The 13,270-nt window shown below is 58.0% G+C and overlaps 4 protein-coding genes across 4 annotated transcripts; 2 read left to right on the plus strand and 2 right to left on the minus strand.

Annotated features, from left to right (window-relative positions):
• Nucleotides 1-1,348: 1,348 nt before the first annotated feature.
• On the minus strand, nucleotides 1,349-7,310 carry CC84DRAFT_1169757 (uncharacterized protein). Its single transcript, XM_018179748.1, has 2 exons — nucleotides 2,404-7,310; nucleotides 1,349-2,352 (listed from the first exon to the last, which is right to left on the minus strand). Exons 1-2 carry the CDS (start codon nucleotides 6,847-6,849, stop codon nucleotides 1,765-1,767), a joined length of 5,034 nt encoding a protein of 1,677 aa, XP_018029416.1. The 5' UTR covers nucleotides 6,850-7,310; the 3' UTR covers nucleotides 1,349-1,764.
• Nucleotides 7,311-7,796: 486 nt separating this feature from the next.
• CC84DRAFT_415504 (uncharacterized protein) lies at nucleotides 7,797-8,894 on the plus strand. The gene has a single exon (XM_018186126.1). It carries the CDS (start codon nucleotides 7,968-7,970, stop codon nucleotides 8,742-8,744), a length of 777 nt encoding a protein of 258 aa, XP_018029417.1. The 5' UTR covers nucleotides 7,797-7,967; the 3' UTR covers nucleotides 8,745-8,894.
• Nucleotides 8,895-9,978: 1,084 nt separating this feature from the next.
• On the minus strand, nucleotides 9,979-10,466 carry CC84DRAFT_415475 (uncharacterized protein). The gene is made up of 2 exons (XM_018186125.1): nucleotides 10,214-10,466; nucleotides 9,979-10,168 (listed from the first exon to the last, which is right to left on the minus strand). Exons 1-2 carry the CDS (start codon nucleotides 10,421-10,423, stop codon nucleotides 10,106-10,108), a joined length of 273 nt encoding a protein of 90 aa, XP_018029418.1. The 5' UTR covers nucleotides 10,424-10,466; the 3' UTR covers nucleotides 9,979-10,105.
• A 549-nt stretch (nucleotides 10,467-11,015) lies between these two features.
• CC84DRAFT_1169759 (uncharacterized protein) lies at nucleotides 11,016-13,194 on the plus strand. Its single transcript, XM_018179749.1, has 2 exons — nucleotides 11,016-11,473; nucleotides 11,518-13,194. Exons 1-2 carry the CDS (start codon nucleotides 11,153-11,155, stop codon nucleotides 13,075-13,077), a joined length of 1,881 nt encoding a protein of 626 aa, XP_018029419.1. The 5' UTR covers nucleotides 11,016-11,152; the 3' UTR covers nucleotides 13,078-13,194.
• The last annotated feature ends 76 nt before the right edge of the window (nucleotides 13,195-13,270 follow it).

The raw sequence follows: 13,270 nt of genomic DNA on the forward strand, positions 1-13,270 counted from the left end.
GTTGCAGAGCCAACGCTCTTAACATCTAACATGGAGTGCAAATAGGCATCGCGACTGACTAGAGGGAACCACCGCCGGCCCGCCATGACCAGGAGGAGAGTCGGTTACCAAACATGTTATCGATAACCAAACCATGGGTCTGTGTTGGCCAACCGGCCACGCCCTGAGAACCCTGTCAGTCCACTCTTACGAGAGACGGATGAGTGCGCCCAGACGCATGCTTTTGACCTTCATTTGTGGCGGTCACCTAATCTGCGGGATCAGCGCGGCATCCGACGCTCGCCTGTATAAGTGGTCGACTCCAGGCACAGCGCGCTATATGCGACTTCATTAAGCACCGCCTGGCATAACGTCATCTTAGAATGACGATAGCAGCTAACGACCGGTGTCCATAGCATGAACCGGAGCACGCAATGAGAGGGTACATAACGCACCGTGTCGGCGCTGTAGGAAGACGCCGCCCAGTTGTTTGTTCTACTATGTAACCGTTTGCCCTTTAGACTACGCACAACGAGCAGGTCGCTAATGGTACATCGACTCGGATCCGGCCTGGAGGTGTACCACCAGTGTATTTTGTGCTCGCGCTGGCAAACGACGCTCACTTCACTTTTCGCACAGTCACCGCCGTCGTCATCCACGACAGATGAGATTCTTGTCCCTTCATCGTACCCCGGCGTGTAGTCTTGCGATGCTGGCTGGCATAACGGAGATCGGCTAGTTGCTAGAGTGTTTACGGAGTGGATTGGTGTTTATGTGTAGCACCTTTGGATTTCGAGTGAGAATGAGAATGAAAATGGGCGGGGCCACACACGGATTTCGTTTGAAGACATGCTTACTGGAGGCGTTTACGCGATAGCGTTCGAGCTGGAGTGGGTTAGATCACACGCGCAAGCTCTCTGATGAGCAGCCATGGTAGGACGCTGGGCTCGCCAGAAAATATGGGGTACGTACACAGCGGTAGTCCCTCCCCCAATGCGTAGGTTGTTCAAAGTCGTACGTAAAGAGCACCACCTCGGCAGCAGTCCCAGATACCGTTGGTAGAAACAAAGCGAGATGTGGATTTCTAGATTGAATACGTGTATGTATTGAGGTCATGGCTTGGTGCTCGCGGTCGTAACGGCGGCGGGAAGGCGAGCGCAAATACACAGACGGGGCAGGTGCGACAGGTGTGACTCGACGTTGTAGACGACAGCAGACGAATCTTCAACCAATGTGATACAACCACCGAGCAATACCAAATCTGTGCAGACTCTACAGACAAGGCAAGATCGTTCAATCAACCGTAACCCTACACCAACATCACAGACAAGTCACAGCAAAACGACAAGAATAGAAGTAACGATTTATTACTCGTACTAATCATACAACAGACCCAAAGTCCAAAATAACGCCTTTGCTAAGCCATCAAAGACCTCGGTGTGCGACATAGGAAATAAGTGTTCGGGAGCCGGTAGAGCCTGTCTTCCATCTGGCCAGATGTGAAAGAATATCGAGCGCGGAAAACAGTATCAAGCAGAAGCCGAACGCGAAAAACAAATTTTTGTGCCCGTGAAGAGACTCTCATCCCAGTCCTGTGCATCCAGACACCTCCCCGTTCTCGGCTCACCCTCGAACCCCCCGATCCTTAGGATCGCGTCGAAGGAGGCGGTGGCTGGTCGTGGTATCATATGCAAACGACCCATGCGTCCCCGGTATTAGTAACAGTCTAAAGCAAAGCGGAAACGTCATCCCCCGTCACCAACGTTCACGATGTGAACGAGGCGTTTATTTCTTGCTGCCGAGCAGACCACCGACGATCGGCAGGTTGCTGGCGCCTCCACCCTTCTTCTTCTCCTTCTTTCCGCCGCCGAGCATCTCGGAGACGGATCCAAGGCCAAGACCGCCGAGCAACTTGTCGATGCCCAAGCCGCCGAGCAAACCGTTGACGAGACCACCGAGTCCAAGACCGTTGAGCAGTCTGCCGACCAGGTTGAGGACACCGGTGAGCAAGAGACCAACGGCAGCGATGATCTGGAACAGAGGCTCGGTGAGCAGAGCCCAGAGAGGGTTGAGCTTCTTCTTGGCGTGGGGCATGTCGTTGAGCTTCTTCTTCGCATTGTCGATCGTGGTGACAACGGAAGTCGTGAGCTCCTTGAGAAGGTCGGCAAGACGGTACTCCTCGGGTGTAGCTTCCTTGGTCTCAGAGCGACCCTTGGCCTGGGCAGCAATGCGACCATCGGGGTCGAGAGCACGGAGAGAGCCATTGCACTCTTCGAGAATGCGAGAACCCTCCATGATGAGAGGCTTGACGTTATTAACAAGCTCCTCCTCATCGAGCTCGTCACGCGGCGTGCGGTCGGCCTTCTCAATGTGCTGTATAAACGTTAGTATGTCAAAGTGTGGAAGGGCGATGAGTGTACTTACCTCGGTGATCTGCTTCATGACAGGCTGCACACGCTCAAGCGTCTGCTGGCAGATGTTGGCCATCTTATCAGCAAGCTCCGCATCCTCGCGGCGCTGCTTCTCCTCATCGGTCTCCTCGTGGTCCTCCTCCTGGATGTTCTCAAGAAGAGTGACCTCGCCGACCTTGTTGCCGTCGTTGTCAACGACATAGCCGTTGTCATCGATCTCAAGACCAGCGCAGTGACCGAGGTCACCAGCGGTGAGACGACCGATGAGATCGCCGTTCTGGTCGCGTACCTCACCCTCCTTGTTGACGTGCATGCCAGACATAGGGTTGATACGGCGCTCCTTCTCTTCAGGCTCCCAGCGCTCGGCCTTACCAATGACGTTACCATTCTTGTCGTTGATGTCGCCATCCTCATCGACCTTGTGGCCAACGAGCTTCTTGATGTCGCCCTCAATGACGCGGCCGATAATGTCGCCACCGGCAGTCTGAATGGTCCCGTCCTTGGCGACCGTGTTCTCCTCAAAGCCAGCGAAAGGTCCCTCGGGTCCAGAGCTGACACCCTGGACAAGCTCGGCACGTCCGATGACGTTTCCAGCGTTGTCCCAGATCTGACCCTGGCCGTCAACCTTCTTGCCGATCATGGTGGATGGGTCACCCTCAGCAACGCGGCCAAGGATCTGACCGGAAGCGTCGACAACGTTGCCGGCCTTGTTGACAGTGCAGCCAGCGAGAGCGCTAAGGTCGACCTCGGGCTCTTCCTCTTCCTCCCAAGGCTCGGCGTGACCCTTGACGTTGCCATACTTGTCGATGATATCGCCGTCTTCGTCGACGTGGTTGCCGACAAGCTTCTTGGGGTCACCCTCGGTAATCTGGCCAACACGGTTGCCATCACCGTCTTCGACAAAGCCGTCCTTGACGACGCGGAGACCTTCGAGGCCTGCGAATGGACCCTCCTTGCGCTGGACGCGCTCGTTCTCGGGAATCAACTCGCAACGACCGACAACCTTGCCAGTGTCGTTGTGAATTTGACCCTCACCATCGGACTTGCGACCGACGAGGTCGTCAAGCTTGCCCTCGACGAGGCGACCGATCGGTGTTCCGTTCTGATCAACAAGGTAGCCCTGCTTGTTAAGGGTAAGACCGTCGAGAACGGAGAGGTCATCAGGGATCTCCTCTTCCTCCTCAAGGGGCTCAGCGTGGCCCTTCACGTTGCCGTACTTGTCAAGGATGTCTCCATCCTCGTCGACTGCGTTGCCGACGAGACGCTTGGGGTTACCTTCAACAACCTGACCCACGATGTTCTCGTCCTCGTCAGCGACCTTACCGTCCTGAACGACACGGAGACCCTGAAGACCAGCGAAGGGGCCCTCTGGCTTGGCCTCACGCTCCTGCGGAGGGATGAGTTCGACACGGCCAATGACCTTGCCAGAATCGTTCCAGATCTGGCCTTGGTCGTCGAGTTTGCGTCCAGCGAGCTCCTTAGCATTGCCTTCAACGAGACGGGCGACCGGCACGCCTTCGCTGCCGATAACGTTGCCCTGCTTGTTGACAGTGAAGCCTTCGAGGGAGGAGAGGTCAGCCTCTTCGACCTCCTCAACCTCTTCCTCGGGTTCCTCGTAGCGCTCGGCATGTCCAACAACTGAGCCCTTCTTGTCAAGGATATCACCATCCTCATCGACGGCACGGCCCACAAGCTTCTTGGCGTCGCCTTCGACAACCTGTCCAACGCGGTTGCCGTTCTCATCTTCAACGAATCCACCCTTGACGACAACGAGACCCTCGAGACCGGCGAAAGGAGATTCCTCCTCTGCCTCCTCCTGGGGGACCGTCTGGGCACGGCCAATGACATTGCCCTTGTTGTCCCAGAACTGGCCCTCGGCATCGCAAGTGATGCCAGCCTTGGAGAGCTTCTTAGCGTCGCCCTCAGTAAGCTCACCGACGATGTTGCCGTTGGAGTCGATGATCTTGCCGGACTTATTGACAGTAAGTCCGTCGAGAATAGATAGGGGTGGTCTGCCGTCGTCCTCCTCCGCCTCCTCCGCAGCTTCCTCAGCTTCCTCCTCGGCACCTTCAGCAGCTTCCTGGGCTTCGCCGACCTGCTGCTCGACCATCTTGGGGAGAGTCTTAACTTTACCGATGACGTTGCCATCCTTGTCCAACACCTCTCCCTGGGCGTTGATCTTCTTTCCAGCGCAGTCCTTGGCGTCACCCTCGACGAGCTCACCAATGACTTCACCTTCCTCATCGAGAACTTGACCCTTCTTGTTGACCTTCAGGCCCTCCAGGGTGTCCAGTTCGGGGGTGATCTCCACCTCCTCGGTCTTGGGAGCTTCGCGCTGCTGAGGAAGAGCGCGGACCTTTCCAATGACGTTGCCGTCTTTGTCAAGAACCTCGCCCTTATCGTTGATCTTCTTACCGGCGCACTCCTTGGGGTCACCCTCCTCGAGCTCGCCAATGGGCTCGCCCTCCTCGTCGAGAACTTGGCCCTTCTTGTTGACCTTCAAGCCCTCAAGCTCGTGGAGCTCGGGGATTACCTCGATGAGCTCAGGCTCTTCTTCAGCCTCCTCGGCCTCATCACCTTCACCGAGGTCTGAGCCAAGGCGTTCCTTGAGGGCCTTCATGGCTTCAAAGGCAGCCTCACCGGGAACAACATCGACCTTTCCGACAACGTTGCCGTCTTTGTCCAGGACCTCGCCCTTGTCGTTGATGGTCTTGCCCACGGCATCGGAGATTTCACCGTCCTTGAGCTCACCAATCTCTTCGCCCTCGGCATCGAGGACCTTGCCCTTCTTGTTGACCTTGAGGCCTTCCAAGATGCGGACGTCAAGAGCGCCGGCAGCAGATTCCTTGAGCTTGTCCGCAGCGCCTTCGGCGAGCTCGACCTTGCCGAGGACGTTGCCATCGGCATCGACAACCTCGCCCTTATCGTTGACAGTGAGGCCCTTGGCGTCGGTAACGGAGCCTTCTACGAGGTGGCCGACGACTTCGCCGTTGTCGTCGACTACGTCACCCTGGGAGTTGACTTCCATGCCCTCGATGGCATCGACGCCAGGAAGCTCATCCTCAACATCGGCGGCTCCCTCCTCGGCGGTGTCCTTGGCTTCGTCGGCAACGCCCTCAATGCCCTCAGCGGCGCCCTCACCTTCCTCCTCATCCTCATCCTCCTCACCTTCCTCGTCTTGGTCGACGAGGTCGGCAGCATCAGGGTGAAGCTCAGCGCGGGCAATGACGTTGCCATCGTCGTCCTTGATCTCGCCGTTCTCATCGAACTCGCGGCCTTGGATCTCGGATGGGTCGCCCTCGACCACGTGGCCAACAAAGTCGCCATCGTCGTTGAGGATCTGGCCAGACTTGTCTGCGGTCAGGCCCTTGAGGATGCTGAGAGGAGGCATCTTCTTGCCATCAACCTCGTCCTGGCCCTGCTTGAGCTGATCTTGCGCAGCCTCGGGTAGGAGCTCGCAGCGACCGACAAGGTCACCGTCGTCGTCGAGGATCTCGCCGTCGTCGCCAATGGCGTAGCCAGCAAGGTCTTCGGCATCACCCTCAACAAGGCGGCCAAGAGGCTTGCCGTCCTTGTCGTGGATGAGACCTTCCTCATCGACTTCCAAACCCTTGAGGACGCTCAGGTCGGGGGTTGCCTGGTCAGCAGTGTCCTGGGCAGTGTCCTTTGCATCCTCGGCGGTGTCCTTGGCATCATCGGCGGTGCCTTCAGCGGTGTCCTTCGCATCATCGGCCGTGTCTTCGACAGATGCCTTTGCTTGGTCGGCAGTGTCCTCTACGCCTTCGGCAGCATCGCCGGCAGCGTCCTGGGCATCATCGGCAGCGCCGCCTGCGGCGTCCTGAGCATCTTCACCTGCATCCTCTGCAGCGCCCTGGGGGTCTTCGGTAGCCTTGCCGGCCAAACCCTGGGCTCGTCCAGCGAGTCCACGAGCGCCGCTCAGTGCACCCTCGCCCGAAGACTTGCCGCTGTCCGCGGCCTTGCTGGCGGTGTCTGTGACGTCGTCCTCGTCATCCTGGGTGTCGGCCTCCTCTTCGCCGGCCTTTTGGGTTGCGTCATCATCGTCGTCACCAGTCTCCTCGGCTTCCTCTTCAAGTTGTTTGGCTCTGGCGGCGACCTTGTCTTTCACATCAGTGGCCTTGCCCTTGGCGCTGTCGGCTGCCTCTTCGGCATCGTCAATTGGCTTGGGCTCGGCCTGCTCCAAGTCGTCACCGGCCTGGGAGACCTTGCCTTGTGCGTCGTCGGCAGCTTCCTCTGCCTGGCCCTCTGCCTGGTCTTTTGTGTCTGCGACGTTTTCGGGAGCATCCTCTGCGGTCTCGCGGAGGGTGGATTCTGATTGCGAGGGACGAATCTCCTGCTCTTCTGTCTTCTTGCCTAGCTTGGGGGCACCCGACTGGGGCTTCCTTCCGAGCTTGGTAGGAGTGCGGGGGGTTTCACTCTTTCCTGCGGCGGGAGAAGGCATGGTGTCGTCTTCTGTTTCCTCAAGGGGTTCTCGTGTAGTTCGTAAAGTTCGTTGCGAAGCAGCAGACGCGTTACTGGAAATGGATCGTGAACGTTGGGAACGGGGGGAGTTCCTGTTGGGGGTGGGGGGGAAGGAGTAGTATGTGTAGGAGCTGGATGGAGTATGGGGCATATATCAATTGACGGGTCACGTCTGAAAGGAGAGCAGGAGCAGGGCATGGGTTGACTGGGTTATATGGCAGCAGTAGTGGTGGGACTTGCAAGTCTGCAGCATGACGTATCTGTGAAGCTGGTGGTGGGAGCTGCCGTGGAGGAACAGTGGCAGGGGTAGCTCGCGCCGCAAGAGGCGAAGAATGGAGCTTGAGAACCTGTTTTGCGCGCCATGGGAGCAGCGTGTGCGACGGAGCTTGCTGTGGGAGCAGAGGGGTTGCGTCATGCACCGATCTTGAGCGGGGCGCCAGCTCCCACGGCGGCGATACGAGCCAGTGGGTGGGACACGAGCGGGTAGGCGCCTCTCGTGCTGTGGCGGGACTGGGATGCGGGACTGCCATCGACGATTGCATGCCGCGGGCATGCCAAGGCAGCCGTTCGATGCCGGCTGCAGTTGCGCTGCGATGGCGGGTGGTGGAGAGCTTGTGGCGGACGCGTAGACAGCGTGGTGCCATGCATGCACCGCACCCAGGCCGCCTCTCGACTCTCTCTTCGGTTCTTGCCTGGTGCCTTCTCGCTCGCGCGCCCTCTCTTCTGCTGCACGCCACACAGCTCCCCCATGGCCATGCTGTTCCCAGCGCCAGGCCCGCCTCCCCGCCCGCGCTGCGTCCTCGGCCCTCGCAGCCGGCCCAGTCCAGGCCCGATCGACGGCGCAGTGGCTGATGTCGCTGCTCATCGCGAGCCGCCCCCCTGGGCCTGCTGTACCGTGATATCACAGGCTGCGCTGCCGCGCTGTTACTTGGAAAGCAGGACTCGCCGAGCCATGACATCAAACATGCGGGACGGTGCTGGGGTAGCTCCGTTGCGCCATCCCTGCTAGCGCCGTGCCACATGACGATCATCCTCCTCGCCTCCGACCGACATCATGGCCAGCGGGAGCAACGCTGAGAATCGAGCCTCGCCCGCGCTATGCGGATCGACTCCTTGTCCCTGCGTAGGGTAGTGCGCCGCTGCGAGCTTAAGCGGAGGACTATGCCCATCTTCCGCAGGACGCCTGGCAGTAGTGCGCGGAACGCGGGTCGGTTTCACCTTCAAATCTTGTTCCTGATACCCCAGCCTGCGAGACGGAAATTTACTGAGGTCACCGCCTCCGCACTGGTACAGCCCACCATCGGAATCGAGACATGGCAGAGCAATCGCGATGCATCTGATGCAGGTACATGTCGCGTCGAGCAGCGCCAATCATGCCAAACGGAAGGTCGAACCGTGCGCCGTGTGGTTCGCTTGCAACGGCAAAGACGTTGCGTCAATCGTGGGGTCTGCAACCGTCGGAATTCGGAAGCACCTCTGCGTCGGGACCAGCATTTGACAGAGCCGACATCACCGTCTCGCACGCGTTGCAGGTCGCGCGAGTGTCTGGCAAGAAGAATAGTGTGCACAATTAGATACGCTATAGCAATAGGCCACGGCCAATTGCGGGATATCAGCAAAGAAACGCACCATCTCCAACGCCCAAATGCAGGTACAGAGCCAAGCGCCAGTGACGCTGCACCAGTCAACTGGGGCTCCTGGCTGATGCCGAGCTGCTTCAACGTCGTGCGCCCTCGCACCACGTCAGGTACCAACAAGCTCACGCTTCCCAGACGGCGCGATGCCACTCTCAACGTCTTGTCCGGACTTGCTCAGCGTCTTCTTGTGCTTGCTGTCTTTCCCATCACCACTCGACCCACCGGAGCTGTGACGTAGTTTGTGCCAGATCTTGCGTCTCCAGCTCCTCTCTCGCTTCTCAGCCTCCTGCTTTTCGTTGTGCGCAGCCATGAGCTGTCGCTCCTTTTCGGCGCTTTTGCTCTTGTCTTTTGACTCTTCCATCTTCTTCTCGTACTCTTCTGGATGGCTGGATGCAATGTCAGCATGCATGTACGTCAGCTTTGGCAACTTCACTTACACTACTTTGATCTCGGCATTGTGTACATGCTCGACGCCATGCTTGACTTTCCTGCGCGTCTTGACGTACATCTCAAGCCCGACCAGGACTGCGTACGACCGTGATATCGAGACGCGAGACATGTCGACGCCATTGTCTTTCATCGAATGCACAAAGGCACGGAAGTTCTTCGTTGGAGGCCGGTAGTGGCCCGATAATGGCGACAGTCGACGCAGCTGGCCGTCCTTGATCTTGATAAGCCCTGCCGCAGAGATGCGGGCACCATGGAGGAACGAGCTGTGCTGGAAGGCACCCGATTGCTTGATACCCACGTACAGACGGAATTGAGTATCGGCCACGAAGATCCACGAGTTTGGCTTTACGGAACCTCTCAACAAGTGATTCAGGACGGTCGCTGCAGACACGTACTTGATCTTGGCCAGTCCCTTGGATTGCTTCAGGTCGTGGTTCACGTAATGCTCCCCTTCCACGTCGCTGTGTTCTGCAGAAGTCTCGGAGCCTGACGAGTCGGTGGAGCTTCTCCGACTGGGACCGCTCTCAAGCTTGCCCCCTGGAGCATAAGCCGGCGTGCTGTCGTCCTTGGGGACGATACCATTGACACTGTCCTTGTACTCCATGCTCGTGCTTATCCTCTGGCCGTTCTTGGCCCAGCACAGCCGGCCCTCGTCGTCAATCTTCACCAGGTACTGCATGCGCTCCTCCCTCGACAGATAGCGCACTTGCTCCTTCTCGAGACGCTCTCGCGACACGGTCGGATGCTCAAAGTCCTTGCCATTCCCGCTGTCGAGCCAGTAGAAGAAGTTCTCGTGCGTGTCGGACTTCTTCCACTGCTCGTGGTATGCTCGCAGGTTGGACCCGTAGCGGTGTTTCTGGTCGACCATCTCGAGGAAGTACTGCAGGTCCATCATCTTGGCCGTCTTCTCGCGCTCCGCCTTCTGCTGCGCCCTTGTGCGGTGGTCATTGTCGGCTTCGATGTCGTCGACGGGGTCGTCGCCGCCGGCCCGTCTCGCGATCTCGCCCACGCGCTTCCAGTTCTGGCGAGCAGCGTCGGATGCGGCTCTGGACTGTTGCTCGGGCGTCGTCAGCGTCTCTCTCGTGGGGCGCTCGGCGCGCGGTATGGGCTTGGTTGCGCTTCTCCATTTCGCTAGTGGTGTCAACCATGTTAGCTCCGGGGTTCGACGACGCGAACGCGGACGGTGGGAGCGAACGAACCCTCCTTCAAGGCCTGTCCCAGTCAGTTGCGCACCGCATGTACGAGGCTTGAGCGTACTTCAGACCAACGCGCCCCGGCATCCAGCCCCATGCCCTGCAGCTGTCGCCGCTCTCGATAGCCGCGGTAGTTTTTCTGGATCAGCTGCGCAGCTCGCTCCTGCTCGTTGCTGCTGCTTGCGCCATTGTGCGCCGGCGACTGCGCTCCGGGCGCGCTCTGTGCAGGGGCATGGCGAGACGCAGGCTGCTCACCAGCCTCGAGGTCCGACATGTGAACGAGGGCGGTGCTACATCTCTCTGCAGTTCGAGCGGGTGGTTTTAATATGCAGCAGCGGCAGCCAGCGGCGGGGCCAACACCCCTGCTGTTCACGGAAGCCCGGCACCAGCCACAACGACTCCCCTCCCCCAGCGGATGAGCCACAGCGCCCCTGTTGGCACTTGGTTTGCGACACGCATCGCGGCACCTGCATCGCAGCGTGCATCGCTACTTCAACATTGCGAGTACAGTACACTGCATCTCCAGGGCAGGCGATACACAGGTCAGCTGTACTCGCACTATGAGGCTATTCGGACCTTCTTCCAAGGTTGTGTGCAAACACCCAATGTGGCATGGTACGCAAATCAGCCGTGGCAGGCAGCTAACGCCAACAACGTCAGGCGACACTGCTCGAAATGCGATCGCATTGGCCCTATCGCAGGCAGTAGAGAGGCATCTCTGGTGTTTTCTTCGTTTCTCACGGGGTGGAGTTGCTGACCCACTTCGCTGCCTGAATACGACGCCACGCTGCTCCCTCATTCGCCAATTGCCCGTTGTCGCCTGGCAGTTCTGAAGATATAAACCACGATGCCACGCTCAGTCGTACCCCATCGCAACTCGTCCTTTCCCTCTGCATTCACGCCCATCGCACCTGCCGTGACCGCGCTTGAAAGGATGCATCGTGTTCTCCATTTGTGACTGCAACTTGTACAAACCACGCTCCGACACATCCTCAGGGGCATCATGGCTCCACCCGAGACCAAAGATGCCGCCGGCTTTCCTTTGCTCGGCTTGACCAACCCGCTCAACAGCATATCTGACCGCTCGTGGGGACATGGCCTTGATCGTGCACGTTTCAAGAATGCGATATCGGACTGGTCGGGCACACCACTGATGCTGAGTGAGCGCAACATGATTGCGGTCATGGATCGGCTCACCGACAAGCCTGAGTGGACCCGAAAGGTCTTTGACGAAGAGATTGTCGCAAAGTGGAAGAAGGAAGCCATCGAAAAGTTCAAGGACGAGCCCCCGCAAAAGCAATTCAGCGTGAAAATGTGGGACTATGTAAGTGGCTTCGAGACCCTTGTGGAGTTACGCTCACCATTCAGTGTCTCGCAGAAATGCGGGAATACGCAGGGCTAGAGAAAGAGCACGGCTTTGTCCCAGCGCTGGAAGCCACTGCGACTGTGTTCAAGTCCGATAGCATCATTGATGCCCAGCTCAAGCATGACCTCCGAGTGGCCGCCTCCGTATTGGAAGACGTGCCGGAAAGTGCCAAGGACTGGCATCCTGGTTCGGACGATATGGTTCTAGACCTGGTACATCCGTCTTTGTTCCCACTCCTGTATGGTCGCTCCAGGGTGTTGAAGCCCAGTTATGGACACGTACTTGGTGACACCGACGGGCAGTGGGAAGGGAAGGGCGGAACCATGACGCTAGACGATTGCGAGCAATGGATTGGGAAAGGTGGCATTATGCCAGTACCTGGGCTGGCCGCAACACAGGTGTCATCCTTCGCCGGATTGTCCTCCTGGGATAGGTGGGGGCGGGCGAACGACCAGCACTTCTATTCTGCCAAGTTCCAGTGGCTACCATGCGAGGTTGCGTTTGCAGACGGAGACGAGGTGAAGATCACTAGCTACATCAATAACCTACAACCGAAGAAGCACAAAGGGCTTTACGAGGTCCTGGAGCACATGATCGCCAAGACAATTCCCATGTGGAACGCAACCCTGGACTCCACGCAGACTTTCCATAAGGAGCCACGCATCGACCTCCAAGACATACCCTGGATCGAGCCGGCGGGAGAACGACCGCGGGAAGAAGACGAGGGCTCATCTGATGAAGACACCTGGGAACTCGACAGCGAATGGAGAGAAGCAAATCGCATACTCATCCCTCCACAACCGAATACCTATTCGAGACGCGAAGGCACTTTCGCCATGAAGGACAGCCGCGAGAAAGCCGTCAATCTCCGCCAAGACTGGTCAGACCAAGGTCTTCAGGTCATCGTCAAGCTCGCCAACATTCATCTCACCCCTGAAAAGCCAGATTATGATGGCGGAGCCTGGCACATCGAGGGGCAGCTTAACGAGCACATTTGCGCGTCAGCGCTATACTACTACGACAGCGACAATATCACCGACTCGTACCTCGCGTTCCGCGAAACGACGAGCCAGGAATACCTCGCAGACAAACCGTACGAGCAGAGCGACCACACGCACTTCGAACTCCTCTACGACATCGATTCAGACGGCCCGTGCGTCCAGGAACTAGGCTCTACACTCACGCGCGAGGGACGCCTTTTGACCTTCCCTAATGTTCTGCAGCACCGCGTGAGCCCCTTCTCCCTGGCAGACAAGACGAGACCTGGACATCGCAAGATCGTGGCGCTGTTTTTGGTCGATCCGCATACTAGGATCCCGTCCACAGCCAATGTGCCGCCGCAGCAGAAGGAGTGGTGGAAGGAAATGGTACATGAACTCGACCGGGTGAATAAACTTCCAGCTGAACTGCAGGAGTGGGTGACGGACAGTGCAGGCGATTTCCCGCTTACCCTTGAGGAAGCGAAGAAGATCAGGGTGGAGTTGATGGATGAGCGGAGGCTGTTTGTGGCAGATCATGAGACGCGGATTGAGCAGGAGTCTTTTAGCTTCTGCGAGCATTGAGCGGAGTGGTGATATGATAACTCCGTTCGGCTACTCGCTTTCGAATATGGGTCGCTTGTTTACAAGTTCAAGCGCTCAATACGCTGCAACATCCGTTACTAAGATGATATTGAGTTCCAGCACTTCTTGTGACTCATTCCACGGCTGTCAAGGAGAAGGGCGCTGAGGCGGGTCCCGTCTTTTATTTGACTGT

This window comes from Paraphaeosphaeria sporulosa (genome assembly GCF_001642045.1).
Source record: "Paraphaeosphaeria sporulosa strain AP3s5-JAC2a unplaced genomic scaffold CC84scaffold_16, whole genome shotgun sequence".
NCBI classification, from domain to species: domain Eukaryota; kingdom Fungi; phylum Ascomycota; class Dothideomycetes; order Pleosporales; family Didymosphaeriaceae; genus Paraphaeosphaeria; species Paraphaeosphaeria sporulosa.